Raw genomic sequence first — 19,608 nt, 5'->3', positions numbered from 1 at the left:
CACAAAGCTACCTTTTTTTACTGCATGTGTAAACAGGCAACTGTTTTCTAACAAGTTTGACTTATCAGCTTAAAAGTCATCAATGTGCTCACAACTTGTTTCAGCTGAAGCCAATCAATTATTGCAGGTTTAAATCTGTATTCATTGTTTTTTGGCCAGTTGGGGGTTCAGCAGAAACCAGCTGCACACACAACGTAACATCTCATCACTCTCGCAAACGTGTTAGCAAACAGTTGCTTATTTAAACATCGAACAGATAGCACGTGTCTACCTGATGAATTTAAGTCACACATTTACTCTCCTCTTAGCTCTGTTTTGTTCTACACCAACTCCAGAAGGAAATGATGGTCTTCTTCTGCCTCTGAATGCTCCATTATGTTCACCAGCTAGTTACTAACATTGTCGGTGCGCTTTTCTGTGCTGGGCGAGTATCCTACAGTTAGATTTTAGAGCCGGCTGCCTGATGGTATAAACAGGGTTGAAAGGCGGTCATTCTACTTTGTAGAGCTGAGGATCCTGCTGAGTTGTGACAATTCTCTGTTGAAATTTTTAAAAAGACAGCTTAAAAAACAACAACATTGCAACAAATATCACATACGATTTAGGGGACGGTGTGAAAAAGGGAGGCTGAGAGTGAGCTGATGGCTCAGTGGGTGTTCCCCTCTGCATGCACTGTAGAGTTGATTGAAAAAAATGTTCAAGATATTCAACAAACACTGATGTCTCACAGCTGCAGTGTCTTCCACAGATTCACTCATTGCTTCGTAGCTCCGCAGAACAAGTAAACAATTTTTACAGCAGCATCAGACGCTATAGTATGAGTTGTTGTCTGCCAGGTAGGGATAAAAACGCCTGGTTAGTTGAGCCGTACTCTTCACTTTAACTCTGATGCTCGAGTCTGTACATATTACCCTGTCTTTTATTGTATGTGAACAGCTGTTAGTACTTTACAAGCCTGGATGGATCAGGATAAATAAATAACCTAACATAAAGTTAACCAGTTTATCAGCCAGACTGTCAGGAGCCTGTCATCATCTGAGATACATTTTGTTTGACCCTGCCAACAATGAATGCCCTGATCCCGTGTAATGATTTTTCCCTCTAACACCAGCTCTAATTTCTCTGCATAATGAGCTGTACACAGACGAGCCAGTCAGCGGGAGCGACGGCAGGATTTGCAGCTGAAAAGGCTGACATGAATTTGGGGTTAGAGGGCTTGAGGGTCATTTCTCATTTCTCTTATCTCTCTCTGTCTTTTATTCTTTTCCTCTTGTTTTGGGATCCTCTCTGTTCTTGCTGCTCTGTAGCCTCCTGCTGGTCAGGTGAGGGGAGAACTCAATCAAGGAAGCAGACAGTGAAATGCAATTTTAAAGCTGAGTGCTTCATTTCTTTGTCATGAAATTTTGCCATAGAGTAGTCCAGATGAGACCAGATTGATCCTTGCATAACCTTACAATGTTGTAGCATAAAATCATATACATACTGTAGAAGCCATATCTGAAAAAGTACAATTTTTAGAGAAAACTAATAGTTTAGTGACGTGCTACACTGAGAAGAATTTAGTTGAGGAAGGTAAAATTTGAATATCCCTGAGGGGCAGTTTGGCTTAGAGCAAGCAGTCAATGAAAAATAAACACAGACAAGTACCTTTAAGTGCAGCGACCTTGAAATCCCCCGATTTATTTATCATGTTGATCAGTATCTTCTCAATTGAAGCATGTTTATAGAAGTTAAAGTGGGGAAAGTCATTACAACGGAAAAGCAATTTGAATTTCAGTCTTGTGACTGATTTGCGTGTAATGTCAATAGTGTCACAGCAAACCAAACCATTTACCCGTTTCATTTCAGTCCTTGTTCAGCCACTGAAGGGATAGATGGAAACTCATAAAGCTTGTAGACTTACAGGGCACATGAGTAAACTGCCCTGTCTTGGTGCCTGTTGCCTAGCTACCGCCTACATCCATCTTGTATCTTTTTTTTTCTCCATTTTTTTTTGTTGTTGTTACCAGAACAGAGAGAAGACTTGAATGAATTTGATTATCTTGCATATGTCCATGTGTGTACATCATGTTCTGCGCGCGTCTTCATGTCTCTTTCCTTTGTTCCTCCTCTCCTTTTACAGTCTCTTTCCCTCTCTGTCCCTTTGTTCCGCTCCCTACGCTCTCCCCTTTTTATTTCATACCTTTGAACATTTTGCATCACAACCCTTAGGACACGATGGCGTTGTGCATCAGGCAACAGCCTAATTTTTTAAATACTCCTGGTGCACGGCGCATGAGACTTATGATGACGAACTTTATGTGTTGAGACAGTTTTCTCTCACAGTGGAAAAAAACAATGTGAGTACACGGCAGCTTGGGAAGAAATGATTTCTTAAGGATTCAAATGCCACTTCACGAGTGGTGAAAACATCAACAAGTGTGACTTTGACTGAATCTATTATTCTGTCAGGTCTGGTCCTTCATAGACCATGTGTCAATGTTGCCCCTTCTTTATTCCTCTCACTGTTTTTCAACAAAGTTATCTATCTGTTATATTTACTTATCTTTCTGCAGCATTTTGTTATTCGCATTATTCGTCCTTCAAACTGTGAGTACTGCAAAGAGAAGAGGAGCAAAAATAACAAGAGCAGAGTCACAAAGAGCAGCATGCCAGCAGCGGTGTTGACTATGTAAAGACTTAAGGCGAAACTCGTCTGGTGCCGCAATTGTATATGGATTGTAAAATAAAAGTCTCTTTAAACATTCAGCATGCTGTGCAATAAATATATTTACCAAGTCCAATAATGTTTGTGTGGTTTTCAGAGGGAACACAGGGACAGTGTGTCCTGATGGCTGAGGCTCGGTGGCTGAAATGTGGCATTTGGGTTCAAAAAGGAAATGGAAGAGGCTCTAACTTCCCAGCTGGAATTTCACAGTAGGTTTATGCCATAATTTTATTTCTTCTTTTTGACTGCAGCGCTGCCTTGACTCACTGTTTACAATGAATCAATTTACTTTCATCACCTTGTATGGAAGCTTTCATGCAGACTGTGTGGTGAAGCGACAACACTTGGAGCACTTATTGTGAATTAAAGGTTAGTTGCCAATTTAAAATGCTTGCCACTTTCCTTGTTTAAATAGGGTTTAAGTTAATGGTAACTGTGTGGCTGAGAGCCCTTCACATCTTATTTACATCTTATTATTTCCACTTGTACTGTAGAAAGGAATGAGAAATTTTTGAAAAGACTTATAGAGAGTGAAATACAGTTTCTGTGCTTTTTTTTTACATGACAGACAGAAATCACTTGATTTTATATTAGTTAATAAATAAATTAAAAGCTTAGAAAACACTTGACACAGAAGTGAAGTGGTCTTTTCATACTAAAGTGAGAGCTGTACATAAATGTGGGGACGCTGTCATTTAACCAGCAAATATTTGATGCTGACATTTACTTAACGAAGAGAGATTGCAATCTGTAAGAGACAAGGAGAGCAGCGTCTCGTTTCCTCCTATGGACAGTTAACCTTTGCTGTTCTCAGCAGGGTTTGTTGAATATGTTGATGAAATTAGCCCTCTCAGATGTGTTCGGGTGGTGTTTGTGCTGCGGTCGGTGAGTCAGGCGCAGGTCTGGGCAGATGGTGGTCGGAGTGGTGCATAAGATTCGCTTGATATTCATCAGGAGAGCTGACCTCTGCCATGATGTATTCAAACATACAACAACGCTCACTCAGACTTCAGCCCTGCATAATGAATGGATGCAGAGATTCAAAAACAAGACAAGCTATCAGTTTCACTCCCACCGTCCCTCTCTCGTGGTGTAGTCGGGTAAAAAACAGGGATATTCTGGCAAGATTCTGTTTAAAAAGTTTATGTGGGTTCGGCGTATGAACACTGGTGCGGACTGAGTTATTCAAGGTCGATTATTTTGAAGAATTAACTGTAGTGGCACTGGCACAGGGCCAATCAACAAAGTTCAGTGTGTATTATTAAAAGGAAATGCTCCCACCCACACTCATACATCAAATTCTTTCTCAAGTAAAAACCTCAGAAAGTAGGCAGTGGCACAAAAGTTGGGTTTTCTTGGCTGAGAGAGAGCTTTGACACCTGGAAGAAAATGCTTTAATAGTCAAAAGAAAAATTGAAAGCAATGTCGATTTTTTCTACTTACTCCTCTGTAAATCCATGGAAAACGAATGTTGATTTGAAAAATAGCTGTACTATTCCTAACTATCATTTATAAGCATTATCATCAGGTGTGAAATTATATAATTATGAATTAAATGATCAAATTATAAATTATGTTAGTGCACATCATTGACATTTGTGCTTCCACGTCCATAAATCATGTATAACTGTAGAGTATGTTTTCTGTTTTTTCAGCTTTTGCTTTACATACATACAGTATGTCTGGTAAACTTGACTCTTGCAAACATTGTTCACATTGTTCACTGGGTGTTACTGTACAACAGTGCATGGATACCTACACACACATATACACACACAATCTTTCCATTAAAGGTTTCCTCCTAATGAGCAGGCAATTAAGTTTCATACAAAACGTGTCACGGTGCTTTATTTACTGCAGCTTCAATGTGGTCCAAAGGGTCATGATATTTTCCTCAAGCACACAAACACACACACACACACACACACACACACACACACACACACACACACACACACACACACACACACAGACTGACATACACAAACATGTTGCCAAGTTTAATACACATCAGGATTAGCCACCTGAGATGTGCCATCTCATTTTCGACACTCTCTCTCTCTCTCTCTCTCTCTCTCTCTCTCACATGCACAGGGTCACATGCAAATACACACAGTCCACCTGGTACACTGTACATACGGATGTGATACCTGTGAGAATGTGTCACCCCACTCTGTTCCCACTGCACCGGTGGATGGATCTGTGGTCTTTGGCGTGTGTGTGTGTGTGTGTGTGTGTGTGTGTGTGTTTGTTTGTATCTCTGTGTCTTCCTACTTCTTTTTTTTGTGCTTGTTACTACATGTTTTTATTACTTGTATGAGAGATTAGACTAATAGTCTATGTGAAAATTGGAGCATTGTATTTATGTGTGTGTGTGTGTGTGTGTGTGTGTGTGTGTGTGTGTGTGTGTGTGTGTGGAGGGGGGTTGGAAGTGGGGGTGAAGGGGAGGGAGGAGGGGGATCTAGGACAGGTGCTTTAAGAGAAACCCTTTGACTCATAGTCTTTTCACTAATTAAGTTTAGGCTCTTTATGTGCATATGTGTGTGTGTGTGTGTGTGTGTGTGTGTGTGTGTGTGTGTGTGTGTGTGTGTGTGTGTGTGTGTGTCTACTTGTCTATCCATGGGAAAGGTTTGCCTTTTCCATTCCCTCGCCCTTTGATTATCTTTTCTTTTTACTCGCCCTGCAGTCCTCACAGGTTTGAAGATCCTTGAACCTTCCATTGACTAATATTTTCTAAACATCAAAATTCAATATATTATAAGTTCTCCAAACACTGCAGTGCAAAACTGCAGTTGAGTCACCTCAGAAACAGAATTTAGATCATCACAGGACTGTATCTCCATTATAACTTAATATTTATAATGACAACAAGCAAAAACATTTCATGTGCTTGTATGCAGCAAAATGAAGCATTACAGAACACATCTCCCCGTTATTTGTTATTTAGAAATGTTTAAAGACTGGGATATATCTGTTATAAAATTGTTGTTGAATGTTTTGTGAGATTTACAGTAGCATACAGATTGATATAAAACAGAGGTGGTTCAGTCTCAGCCTGCATTCACCAGCTGGGAAGATGGTCTTTAGCCCGAGTGGGAGTTGCTGGCTGAAATCAAAGAAGAGAGAAAAGTATTTTAAGGTTGATACTTGTGTTGGTGAGATTTTTTTCTTCATGTTTTTTTCAGCATTATATTCAGCTGTCTCCTTAATATTATGGATTTATTTTCTGTTTATTTCCAGCCTTGAAATGGGTGAAATGCGGTTTTTCAAAGTCCATTTGGATTTGCTTTGCTATTTGTCATAATGGCTTTCATTATCTCATTGAGTCTTTTTAATCAAGCGTCTGTTTTAAGATTCACATCTATCAAGGTTGCATAGTGAAAGGGGATTGGAAAAGAAATTACTCCATGTCTGTAGCATTTGAATTTAAATGTGGATTTTAATGCCAACAAATATGGTACACGCAAAGCACAATTAACAGACTTTGAGAGAATTTCGAGATTCTTCCAATATTCTATATATACATATATATATATAGTATATTTTTACCCTACAGTCGAGTGAAAGAATTAAGTTGGTAACATGCCAACATTTAAGATAAGATAAGATAAGATAAGATTAAAATTCATGTTGAAGAGAAACATTCACCAAAAGGGCTAAGTTCATCCAGTCCAAATTTACACTATGCGCTTAAGCAAGTCGAGTCGTGCCTGCCACCCACAAGCTATTTTCCACCTGCTGCCCACCTACATCAACAATAGTGAAGCAGAGCCCAGGATAAATACAAACACAAACAGACACAACAGAGTGCACATGGTGGCCACGCTCTTCAGATTAACCTTCATCCTCCCTGATGAGACCTGTTGTCTTTACCTGAAGCACTTTGAGTTTGACACAATATGGACACCATACTGAAACAATGGTAACCTTTTTTTGCGCTCACTCTGAGATAATGTGACAGGAGTTTCTGCTTGTGGGCTAAATAGGATAGGGTTAAAGCCGTGCTCCTCACCTTCAGGTCAAGCTGGGTCAATCCGCACAAAAAGCATCCGATTCACACCTAAAAGCTGCTGCAAGGCATTTCGCTATCTGCGGTATGAGCGCTGTGTTTCTCCAAGTTGCATTTTCTGAGCACTGGTTTTGGATACACACATGCAAAACAATGAAGAACAATTAGTATGACACGATTAAAGCATTCACTTTACTTTCCCATTGCTTCTACGGCGCAATCCTGTAATCAGGGAGAGGTACGGAGAGATAGCAAGAGGAGAGGAGGGGATCGGGTTTCTCAGCCGCTCCGTGCCCTAATCCTGGATTTGGAAGCGGGATGAGAAGAACGCAGGTAAGGACAAACACAAGTAATAACAGCACGGACATGGGATTGGTAGGTGGGGGTGAGCAGCTCGATAGGAAACAGGGGGCCTCATAGGTTGAGAGAGGGGTGGTTAGTTGTGCATGGGTGGGATATAAATACCTGCAATAGACAAGGGCGGCGAAAAGCTGAGGGTATGACACACTGGCTTACCTGCATATCTACTAGAAAGGAGACGGGGAGATGCAAGAGGCCCTAATAGTAGGTGAGAAACATCTTTGAGCAGATATACCAGTGATAGAAACCTGAGGCTCATCACTATCATCTTCGAGCTGAATGTGTAGTCATGCCAAAAACTGTGAAAAGTTCAGGCTGAAGTGCTGACATCCATTTCAGTCAGGTTATCCTTCCCAAGAGAGTGAAGAGAGAAGTATGCTTTACTGAGCCAGACAGAGAAGGACAAGGAAAGAAGAAGATACAAGGGGTGAAAGAAGACAAGACGTGGTGAGACGAGGTAGAACAAAGGAAGGCCAAAGAGGATGAGACAAAAGACAAAGTAAGACTACACATAACAAGACACAAGAAAGGAAGGGAAGGGAACAGATTTCAACAGACTTGAAAAGAAGACAAAGCACAAGCAAAGCAGCAATGGGAGACAAGACCAAATAAAGCAAGAGAAAGCAAGCGAAGACAGGAAATCGTTCGAGGGACCACATCAGACTTCAGTGTACCATTGGGATCAGCTGAGTGTGAGCGGCCAGAGAAGAATGGCATGTCAGGCGTTCAGCGCCGACTCTTTCACCCCACTGGCAGGAGAGTCAGCTTTGCCAATCCTCATGCACCATGCCTCTACCAGTGACTGCCTACCAACCACCTCCCATGCACACAGCATGGTTTCTGCAGGTAAGCAGGGCTCTCAGGGTCTTCTGTCCTGTAATGTGAAGTGTGTGTATGTATGTGCTCCCTTTCGATAATTTGTTATGCACAAAATTGGTGGAGAATGGAAACTCATAGTTCCTCAGTGATATGGAACATATCCCACATATTGTTGTCTCGATGTTAGATCCCAGTTGCAGGGAGTACAGGCCTCCAGCAATTACTTCAGTCTAACACTTCAACCTGTGAGAAGAGAGGGTATTGGCATTGTGCCTTTTCCTGCTGTGACAGAGCATAGATAAGCGCATTCTGCAGGGATTTGCTGGTACTGACAATGAGTACACTATTGAATATATATGAAGTTCTTTGGGTGTGCCAGGTGAGTCATGTCGACAAGTTGCTCCTATAGACCTATAATTGATCTGCTGATGCCTCCTTATGGAGGCACAGTCGTGCTCTCAGGCAATGGGGAGGATGAATTGAATTGAAAAATACATTTATTCAAATCCAATCCAAATTATTTAAATGCATCTAATCAGCTGGGTTGGCCCAGCTGTCTCTACTCAGTGGATAATTACAATGAGGATATGTTATCAGTATGACAAAATCCCTGAGGTCTTTTTCTCCACGGAGCATTGCAGAGAAAACTTCCTGGAGATTTTAGTGGCTGCTGATTGTTAGTGTTCAAGATGGACTGGATTAGATTGTGCAGAACATTAAGCATACACTACGTCTCTAGCAGCAACATGTAAAATGATTTTTTTCACCCCTATACTGTAGTTATTTATCTTCCAATGGGTCTATAGATGGAAGGTGCAATGTGGTCATCTAACATAAATACAATTTGTAATAATGATATAAGTAAAATTCACAATTACGGATGCCCTCATTGTTGCAGTATTTTTTTTAAGACAGCCTCATAATTCTTGGTCAAATCATAACACATGACACAGGAAAACATAGGAACTGTCTGTACATGTCTGTCAGTGGCACTGTACCAGCTCAACTACACCAGCATGAATGCATTAGTGCTTGGAGTGAACGCCAAGCTGCATAAAAAGATGAATACATGAATAATTATGTAATTAGCGGAGGACACGACCAGAACAATATTCAGCTATATTTAAATACACTTGGCAAAGAGGGGCATTCTCAATGGCTTTTATTGCTGAGTCTTTAAAGAGAAGTCATCCTCTAGCTCGGAATCGGTGTCATAATGAATCGAACAGTTCAAAACCATCTCAAGGTTGATTTCCCTTGCTTTAAATGCATGTTTTGATTTCTTCTTTATAGGTTCAAACCTGTACCAAGATCAGATTCAACAGTAAACAGCATTTCTCCTCAGTGTCTCGTTTAAAATATGAATCTGCTCAAATTTCCCTGTTCATACAGTCCCCTCCCTGACATATTGTGTAATATTGGCCATGGTGAAAACTCACATATTAGCCATGAGTGTCATCTCTCTCTCTCTCTCTCTCTGTCTCTCTTTTACAGTCTGATATGACGAAGCCTAATAAAGACATTCTTTGTCTATAGAAGAAAGTTTTTGTGTGAGCGAGAACAGTCATGTCACACTTCCATGGACAATTCTTTAAAAACCCACTTGTTCTAGTGTAACAGCTGCGATCAGCAGTTCCAATTTAAAAACCTAACAGTCTGGATCATAGTCTCGACTACTCAGGTCCTAACTGGCACGTCTCTGCAGTTCTTGGTTGGCTCATCGTTTGTCATCTGCTCAGACTGTAACCACATTTGTCCCCGTCAGTATCCTCAGGTCTGTCCCTGGGTCAGACTTCCAAGCGCTCCCACATGCACCTGTCCACCTCCTCCCTCGGCAACACTCTTGGCAACAGCCCCCCGAGCCTACATTATCCTGTCACCCCCTGTCACTACAGCAACCAGCAAGCCACCTATGGCATGATGGCAGGTGAGTAGTAGTGGTGGTATTTTTGACAACAGAGATAACAAAGCTGTGATGAATCTAATGGTGAAACAGTTAGTTGATTTGATTTATTTGTAAATTGATCTACAAAATCAAATAATCATTTAGGTAATTTATCAAGCAAAAATGATAAATATCCTCTGGTTTCAGCTTCTCATATGGTAAATGGACTATGTTTATAAATCACTTTCATGCCCAAGTGGTTTCTATCTAATATATTTAGGTTTTGGGCTGTTTGCCATGAAAAACAATCAATCTGACAATGTCACCTTGCAATCCGGGAAATTCTTTTTCTCACATCTCATAGAGTAAACAATTAATCAATGAAAAATAATAAAAAGTAAACCAATTACAGATTATAAAGTGTTAGTTTATAGCCCGAGATTATTCTAATTGTCGCTGATGAAAATGGTATTTAGCAGCTGTGATGACATTAAATAATGATGCTGATTATGACTCATGGTAAGGCTAATGGTATTGATCTGACATACTGAAGATGATTATGATGACAACAATGACTTAATCAATATGGAATCAATAAGAATGCAATGAAATCAAGTCTCAAAATCCACAGTCTGACATGCTTTATTACTCTGTGTCAGTATGTGAGGGCTTCATCTGCAAAATACTAAAAGTAAAACAGTTTACTTGACATGCAGCAACAGGACTGGACACAGTTCATTCACTGACATCAATAATGACATCAATATGGTCAGACTCTTGTTTGCTTGCTTGCTTGTCTGGGATGCTTAATCTCCAATAAATTCTTCAAGATATAACAGCACCAACAATACTGGCTATGATAGAGGTTTTGAAGATTATTGACATTATTGTCAATGGTAATTATGATGATGACTCTCTCTGCCCCCCCCCCCCCCCCCCCCTATCTCTCTTTCTCTCTCTCTCTCTCTCCTCTGTAGCTCAGGAGATGCTCTCTGCCAGTATTTCTCAGACTCGTATCCTGCAGACCTGTGGCGTCCCTCACCCAAACATGGTGAGCGGTGCAAACCCGCTGCAAGGTAATGAGCAGACAAACTCTCTCTCCACACACACACCCACCCACACACACATACACGCACACACACACACATACACGCACACACACACACACACACACACACACACACACCATCATTCTCTCTCCCGGCCTGCAGTTAAATCCAGTAAATTGAGCAGACAATTTGTTTATTCTCCATTTAATTTTAAATCTGCTACCAGTTAAAATCAATTTCAGACTTGATTACATCGCCTAATGCTTGAGCTCTTTAGCGCACTTGTTAAACATAACTGTCAAAGACGACTTGCCACTTCCTCCCCCACCAGTGGGGAGAGCAAAGACATGAATATAGAAGGAGTTAGGTGAAAACTGTCTCAAAGAAGGGCACTGGTGTTAAGAGATTTGTTATTTTTTCATGGCACAAGGAGACGGGTTTCACACTGTGTGAAACCCGAGCAATATTGTATAGTGAATTTATTGTTTTAACTACAGAATCATTACTGATGATGTCGTACACCTGTAGGAGGAATGGAGCTGGAACTATTATAAATCATTCTCGTGGACAAAGTCATTGATTTTGTTTTTGAACATAGAATATGCAATGCAACTAAAATTCACTTTAACATATTTACGTATCTAATCTACACATTTTAAATCTAGATTACAGTCACATATATCTTGTAAAACAGAGATATTCCTGCCTCTCTGGAATCACTTTGTAGTTGTAATGTGCACCCTCTCCTGGGGGGGGGAGTTCTCTGTTTCCTGTTTAACAACTCAGCGTTCAGCGATGGCATTTCGTAGTGTCAAAGCGCCACATGACACCATTGTAGTTTCTGTGTCCCAGACATGAATACAGACCTAAAGAAACACCCAGACATATCCAACAAGTAGAATCTGTCAGATAGGATATCCCTGTGCAGGTGTGCTGCATAATAATTCAATCTGAATAATTAAAAAAAAAAAGAAAGAGTGAAGACATAAATGACTTTTCAAGGTCAAAAGAATTTAACTTTTACATAGCTATTACAGCTTGATGTGATATAACCAAGTGGGAGCAAACACAGACCAAAGAGAATATGACCTTAAATATAACCGCGGTGACACAGAACAGGAGCATTTGAAGAGGAAATAAAATTGCTTCTTCTTACAGACAGCACTGTTAAAAACGCGGATTCTAACTACTCAAGCGTAGACACGGTGACATCGACCCACTCCTCTAAATGCTCTAATAAAATTGTATGGTCTGCCGTGTCAAAGGCTGTGCTGAAATACGTTTAGATTAAAATGAAGCAGAGGCCCATATTTACTTCCATCAACAGATTGTGTGTCACTTTAATGAACTCACTTTCTGCACTGTCAAGGGGCAGATTGAAGGTATAACAAATATTACTGACAGTCAGCTTGAGTGAGAGCTTTTGTAGCGTTTGTCAACAACCTTAAAAAAAGAATGTGAAAAGGCATGTGGGAAGACGATTGTCTAAGACAAAGGGATGATGCTTAGCTTGAAATAAGGGAAGTACTAACAATTAGAAGACTGACAAACCAACTGTGTTAAAAAAAAAAAAATCCTTGAGAAATTTAGTAGGAGGCTTATGAAGTTTGCAAGTGGTGGAATTTGTGTGAGAAACTGCCTCCAGTAAATCACAATAAATCACTTGTTCAGAGTGGTCAACAGCAGCACTCAGCAGGATATCTGAGATGAATGTTTGAGCACAAACAGAGTTAATAGCATTAAACAGAAATTATGAGAGCTGAGGTCAGAGAAGAGAAATTTGAGAAGAGAAAGAGAAATTGGCCCTTTCATTTTTCAGAGCTGCACTAATCTCCTTTTTCACATTAAAAATCAATCAAATGAGTAAGTGTAATGTGGGTTCATGTCGCTTAGTGAACTCACAGTGATTTATCACCTATGCATCTACTCAGCTATTTGGAGCTTTTGTTTTTGTCTTCTTTAATGCATCAAACTCATTTTCAGCCACAGGAGGCAGCAAGTCGTGGAGCATTTAGCAGCTAAAGGGCCAGACATTTTCCTCACTGGTTGGTGGAGACCAAAACAGAGCTAAAATGAAAATGAATATAGACTTCTATTCATCAGGCGACCAGAAACATGACTCCAAATCAATGCTAATGTTGCGCCCTAGCTGCTGGATGTGTAAATAAGAACCTGTTTGCTAAGACGCTGGTCATAACAGCTTTATAGGGTGATGTATAGGCTATATGCATATATACAGTATATATATATGCAGCTATAATTACAGTATAAAGTCAATATGTTTATCACTTTGTTTGCTTTCTGTACTTGCTCAGCATAAACCTGCTGACACTGCTAGACTCTTTGGATGGCGCATATGTATAGCAGCTGGAGGGTCCATGACCATGTAAACAAAAGGCTTGTGATGTGATCTCACAAATCCACTGAGCCCATTTGTGTTTTGAAAGTGGCTCACTGCCCAGTCTGTCTCCATGGCACAGAAACAACTGCTGTGTGCACCACAGCATAGCTGTATGTACACTATCCAGGGAACGTCTCCAGCATGGTGAGGAAAACAGGACGCCTCCAGCTGAATCATCCACGACCTAAAGAAACTGCTATTATTCTCAGGGATAAAGAGTTTTGCCCCAAATCCTAATAGTAAACAAATATGGTGCAGGGATAATTTTAACACTCTTAGTGAAAACAGTAGAATTTTAATTGACAGCAAGCCAACTAAGGTCTATGAAAAAGGCTTAAAATTATAGTATAGCTAATAGCGGACAGGCAGACATACTGTATACTGTACTCGGGTTTTATCTCCATCCTCAGAAATAGATTTCAGAAGAGGGTGTCCAACCTCTCCCCTATACACCTTCAGAACAAGAGAAATTCACTGATGCATACCATAGACTCTACCACTTTGCTCTCAAGCTGCTGGTGTATAGATTTGACTGAACAATTCAGCGGGTCAGTGACAGCATCCTTTTCTCTTTTCCACTTTGGAAGCCCAACCCATTTTGTTCAGGTGGCTAATATTGCATTTATGGGGCCTATTTCTGCCACTCTTCAGAATGGCTAAAACACTGCTATTGTCAGGCAATATTTAACTCCTGTACATCAGGGTGTCAGATGAAGCTTTTGTCTCATGCTCAGCGGATAAGATGTTGCTGTGTGCTACACGCTCAGTTCAAGTGAGCGAGCGGTCGAAGGGTTGCGGCGCGTCCTCATTGGCTGAGTAGAGGAATGGATAAATCATTGCCCTGAGCAAAGTCGATGAGAGGCTAAAATGAAACCTGTGTGAATGTTGATTAGTTGAGCTACTGTGTAAGCAACCATTTCACTCAGGATATTTACCCTACCATTACTGATACAGATACCACAGACAGAATATTGGAAACACCTTGTTTAAACACTTTGTACAGTTCAACAGCACAAGAATTACAGCATCCAAAATGTCCATAAATTTAAATCAACACCTTTCTGAGAGTTTCAACAAAAACACATTTGTAGTAGACTGCAATTGTTTTAGCTAGGTGTACCTAATAAACTGGTATGGTACAGTGTATGTCCACTGTATGGGACTTTTGTCATATCTAGGTATCTTTGATAAATAACACATAAAAACATCAGTGTATTATTTTTAATACACTGATGTATTAAATGGGTCATTTTGTTTAAAGTAGTTGGGACTAAGACAAGAAACATTTTTTCTCCCATTAATTCAGTTAATGCCATTGCATAATACAGTTTGCACTGCTACCCCACTAACACAAGAGGGGAGTGTTGCATTGTTCATTATGGACACAGTTTTCAGACAGGTTGACACTGTGAAGAGCACGTGATCTTCATGACAGTGATCAGATGGACCTGTTATTGGCCTTTCGTTACACACTATACTGTCTATTGTCTGGTCTTATATGACGACCGTGATGTCGTCTGATTAATTAAATATTTTTTAGTCAAGTTTATCACTGCAGTTCTTTTTCTCCACTGCAGCTGTGTGGAGCAGTGATGCAATGGGGAGCATCACATTCCAAATTACAATTAGTCATCCAACCATCTGGTATTCTGGCAGTAATCTGTCATTAATACTAACAAAAGAGAAGAAAGTGGTGACTAAGAGCAACAGCCACCAGCTCCACTGCATCGAAGCACTTTACATTAACAGCCACCTGTAGAAATAATGAGGAATCTTGAATGTCAAAGTGCATATTGCATGTTACACAATTATTATGAACATGTTTCAAAAGATTGCACAGTGTTTATTTCTACTGAATATAAACCTTTTAAAAACAGGTATAACAAGCTCTCAGCCTTGTCTGGCAACAATGAAGCCAAGGACAAGATCCTGGCAGGAAATGTGAACAGAGGCTTGTTAAGTTATGAATAAACTGCTTTTTCAGACCTTTCAGACTCACCTTAATGTTTTTATCAGTGAATGGAGCTGGCTCAGGTGTCATAACAACCCAAATACACCCAAATGCCCACACCCATACTGTTCCTCATTACAGCAGTGTTTGTGCCTGTACCTGTCCTAGTGGCAACATCCTCAATCAAGTGTTACATGGTCTCCTCAAAGTTTTCCAAAACTTAAAAAGTAAATATCAAGGAACAAACTGAAACATTCATTTCAAGAGCAGGTGGAAATGGTCATATTTATTTCAAAATACAATATACTGCATATCATAGCAAAATGATGAGCAAACAAACGGTTTTTATTCCCAGCAGTCCAGTGTGTCTCACAGGGGCATGTCAAATTTTTTTGTTGTTTGCTGTCGAGATAAAGGCTCTCAGGATACATATGGGAATAATACCCTTCTGACAGTCTGAGGGTCTCCCTTGTGTCTCTTACCAACTAATTTACCTCATTCAGGTTTCCCCTCTCTCTCTCTCTCTCTCTCTCTCTCTCTCTTTCTCTCTCTTTCTCTTTTTCTCTTTCTCTTTCTCCAGGGTCTCTTACTCCTTGCTTGTACAAGTTTCCTGATCATGGTCTAAGTAGTGGTTCTTGTGCGTTAAGCCACGGTTTCTCTTCGCTGCCCTCGGCTCTCCTCTCAACTGATGAGGCCCCTGGGGGCCCCAGTGTTGGAGAGATGAAAACCGATGCTCAAAGGAAGAGCATGCGAGACCCTGAAGATGCCCCTGCCATGGACTCCCCACAGATACGAGAGCTGGAGATGTTTGCCAATGACTTCAAAATACGGAGGATCAAACTTGGTGAGATTCCTTAAAAAATCATTTGAAATGATCACGGTCCAACTACACCAATTAGACGCCACCAAACCTTTCTGTGTTTGCACACACCTTGTCACTTCCCTGCTCTATGTATTCCTATAAAGTATTTCTGTTTCATTGTGACCTCCAGGCTACACTCAGACTAATGTAGGCGAGGCTCTTGCTGCAGTGCACGGCTCAGAGTTCAGCCAGACCACGATCTGCCGCTTTGAAAATTTGCAGCTGAGCTTTAAGAACGCCTGCAAACTCAAAGCCATTCTGGCAAAATGGCTGAACGAAGCTGAGCTGGCCGGTGGTGAGTAACACATATAACACACCTCCACTCCACTCCATCCAACCCCCATTTAAAACATAAATTTCATTGTAGTCTTTAACTATCTTATCTCAATACAGTGAAACAAGTACTTTTGATTTGTGTGATAAGATCTATTGGAGATAACTGTATTATAGCTGAGCTCTCTTTGCATGATTATGAAGATCTAACAGTGGCTTGTGGTTCACAACCTTTTTGCCTTTGATAAACCAATATCTCACTCACGACACGCTATTTCATCTAAGAGTGATTTTGTTTTCTCACACTGAGTAATCCTTAGAGGTCTTAAGAGGTACAATGACCAAGGCTTTCACAAAGAAAAAGATGAGATTTATAGACAATATGACAAAAATCAAAATATTTTTTTGTAGTAAAGTATATTCTTTCTTCTCTCATAGACCGAGAAGTTAAAGGAAACATTATAGAGAAGCCTGACAGCTGAAATATGTGATTCTTAAAAGGTTGACGTTAATATTTGCTCCAGAGTTTATAGGGAAGTCACAGTTTTACTTGTGTTGATACATAAGTAAAGAGTTGATATGTAAAAGGGCCAGTAGGTTAGATTAGGTAAGTCAGACAACAGCAATCAGTAAGACAGTTTTATTGCTATGTGTTTCTACCTGTTTCTCTACAGGTACACTAAACTAACATCATATTTTCTCTCCCCCCAGCTTTGTACAATGATAAAATAGGAATGAATGAGCGGAAGAGAAAAAGGAGAACAACTATCAGGTATGTGCTATACAGACCAAACATACTGTACAAAACATATCATACATACTGTATATAATGCAGAGTTTATCTTTCCCTTCCTCCTCTGTCTTTTGTTCCACACACTGCAGCCTGGGAGCTAAGGAGGCTCTGGAGCGCAGCTTTGTGGAGAAAAGTAAGCCATCCTCTCAAGAAATAGCCCGGATAGCCAAAGGCCTCCATCTGGAGAAGGAGGTGGTCAGAGTCTGGTTCTGCAACCGGCGGCAAAGAGAGAAACGGGTTAAAACGAGCCTCAACCTCAGCTCCTGTTTGACCAAGCTCAGTCCCAACTGCATAGCACAGATGAGTAAAGCACAAAGGCCAATGACGTGATTTCAGGTTCACACAGAGAGAGTCTGTTCAGTAACGGAGGTTCCACACAAAAAATGTGTTACTTCAAATGTGTTAATCATTCCAGTGTGAAGTGGGAGAATTATTTAATAGAAAAGCCTAATAATAAAAACGTCCCCCAGCCTGCAGTAAGCAGCGGCTGACGCACTTAAAACTATTTCACTAATTTAACATTCAAATGAGAAATTATATCCTGTAACCATCAGCCTGGGAAAAATAAAAAATAAAATAAACAACACAATTTTGCTATAAAAAACATGAGTCATTGTCAGGAGCAAATGTGCGTTTAATTTGTACAGACAACCATTATTACAGTTTTTTTTAAATGTAATTTCTATGTTGTTTTTCTTCTTATTTACTGTAATAAAAATTTGCAGCATTTAAAAAAAATATACTGTACTATACTATAAATGTCAAAGAGCATCCGAGGCATTCATTTTTCTTTTGAAGTTACAACTGTGCAGATTAAATGTTTTCATTTACTGCATATGAGCAGCTACCAATCCTGACACTTAGACGTACTGAATCCTGGCTGTGCCTTGTTTGCTATATGAATACTGAATGTATATTAACCACAGACAGCAAATATAATTTAGATTGCAGGTGAGTGCTCCCATCGATCAGTCCTGTGCCTTTCTCAAAACAGACGTTAGCAATACCGTCCTCAACTTCGTCCTTTATTTTGTGCACGAGGAGAAAGAAATGTTATTGTTGATGAAATTAAGTGTTAAGACATTCACATCTGCATTGAACAGCAGAGTCTTTGTGCTGTGTGTGTTTGTGCATTAGAGCCTCTTTTTAGCTTCCTGTCACTGTCTTATAGAAAATGTTTGATGATGAGTTATTTAAATAAATATCGCCGTGCTCAAAACATGAATATATTTAAAGTTTCACGACAACCTATTTATTTGAGATGTAATATATTATGCTGATCTACTTACAAACTCTGTGATTGATGCTCTGAAGTCAGGAATATGTGAAACTTTTTGCAGTTTATGTCAAATGAATCTGAGCTCTGCTGTTTCCCTGTTCATCTTTCATATTTGTTGATGTTCATGCTTTTGTTGCTGCTGCCTTGACAAAGTGTCAAAAAAAGAAGAACACGAGCCAGTCACGACTCTGACCTGGTTGGGATGACTGATGCGAAACATCTTAGTAAAGTGAAGAAACAAGCTAACACCTTCTCAGACAAAATCTGGGCTGCAATATTCAGCCTATGTCAGGGACCATTAACTGATGTCTGGAAAAGCTAAAAAAAAAAACAACAACAAATAATGAATGAAAATATGTGTCCTATAAGAATGTCAGACAGATATGAAGTGCCTTTATTTAACTTGATTGAGAATATAAATATGCCAAAGACATAGCCGGTTAGTGCAAAATCTTTCACTTGTTTTAAGAAATTGTCTCAGACACTGAAAGTTAAATTGGTTCAGCTCACTGCCAAACAATAAATTCTTTTTTATGATGACCTACATGTGCCATCTCTCATTTATACTGAGGTCGTTGTATTACACTATGAATACATACACAAGGAGAGAGAGTCTGTTCAGGTGTTCATCATGAACTGTACAATTCACGGGGGTGTCACTGGGGATTCATGAATAAAGCCAGAAGACACTTTAATTCAGAAACAAGCAGTTCCCACTGTGATTCATATACAGCTGTCAAACCGGAGTGTTGTCGGGGGAAATAAATGAAGCAGGGTTGTCGATGGCCGCCACATTTCTGAGGCTGCACAGTGGAAAGTCATAGTACAGTAATGATGAAGTTACTGAGAAGCCTCTTAGTGCTGGTGCCACAGAGGCCCAAAGCTTTAACATTACTACTCTTGGAAGTTACGTCTCTTAAATTCCAAATTTACTCTTGGTTTTTTTGTCAATTGTATTGTATATTTATTTAGAGAACATGGTATCAATATCACATCATTGTTTAATTTTAACAAGATGGCAACAACTAATCCCAGTTTTTCATTTTTTCCATTCATCTTAACGCATGCTTTATACTGTACATGATGCAGCATTACATTCTGCAGAGGTAAATGCAGAATGCTCATCTGAGTCAATGTTTATCCAGTGTCTTCTTCTTAAAAGACCAAAATAGTGATTTTGCATTTTTTTTTCTCCCCCATTTACTGTAATTCATATATAC

At 39.9% G+C, this 19,608-nt stretch overlaps 1 protein-coding gene and 1 long non-coding RNA gene across 5 annotated transcripts; one reads left to right on the top strand and one right to left on the bottom strand.

Moving 5' to 3' along the window:
• Window positions 1–2,804: 2,804 nt before the first annotated feature.
• On the top strand, window positions 2,805–18,928 carry pou1f1 (POU class 1 homeobox 1). Of its 4 annotated transcripts, XM_056389205.1 has the most exons (9): window positions 2,805–2,916; window positions 6,949–7,049; window positions 7,416–7,922; window positions 9,661–9,822; window positions 10,758–10,856; window positions 15,762–16,025; window positions 16,174–16,338; window positions 17,028–17,088; window positions 17,199–18,928. In XM_056389205.1, the coding sequence occupies exons 3-9, from the start codon at window positions 7,787–7,789 to the stop codon at window positions 17,437–17,439; spliced, it is 1,128 nt and encodes a 375-aa protein (XP_056245180.1). In that variant the 5' UTR covers window positions 2,805–2,916; window positions 6,949–7,049; window positions 7,416–7,786; the 3' UTR covers window positions 17,440–18,928. The 4 variants fall into 4 exon arrangements, with proteins under 4 accessions (XP_056245180.1, XP_056245182.1, XP_056245181.1 ...); XM_056389207.1 differs by lacking the exon at window positions 7,416–7,922; XM_056389206.1 differs by lacking the exons at window positions 6,949–7,049; window positions 7,416–7,922.
• On the bottom strand, window positions 5,250–6,925 carry LOC130177446 (uncharacterized). Its single transcript, XR_008829019.1, has 2 exons — window positions 6,720–6,925; window positions 5,250–5,813 (listed from the first exon to the last, which is right to left on the bottom strand). It is a non-coding gene; the product is annotated as an uncharacterized LOC130177446 (long non-coding RNA).
• Window positions 18,929–19,608: the final 680 nt, after the last annotated feature.

Source organism: Seriola aureovittata, chromosome 11, assembly GCF_021018895.1.
Source record: "Seriola aureovittata isolate HTS-2021-v1 ecotype China chromosome 11, ASM2101889v1, whole genome shotgun sequence".
NCBI lineage: Eukaryota > Metazoa > Chordata > Actinopteri > Carangiformes > Carangidae > Seriola > Seriola aureovittata.
Note: the sequence above shows the minus strand (reverse complement) of the source record. Positions and strands in the feature narration are given on the sequence as shown.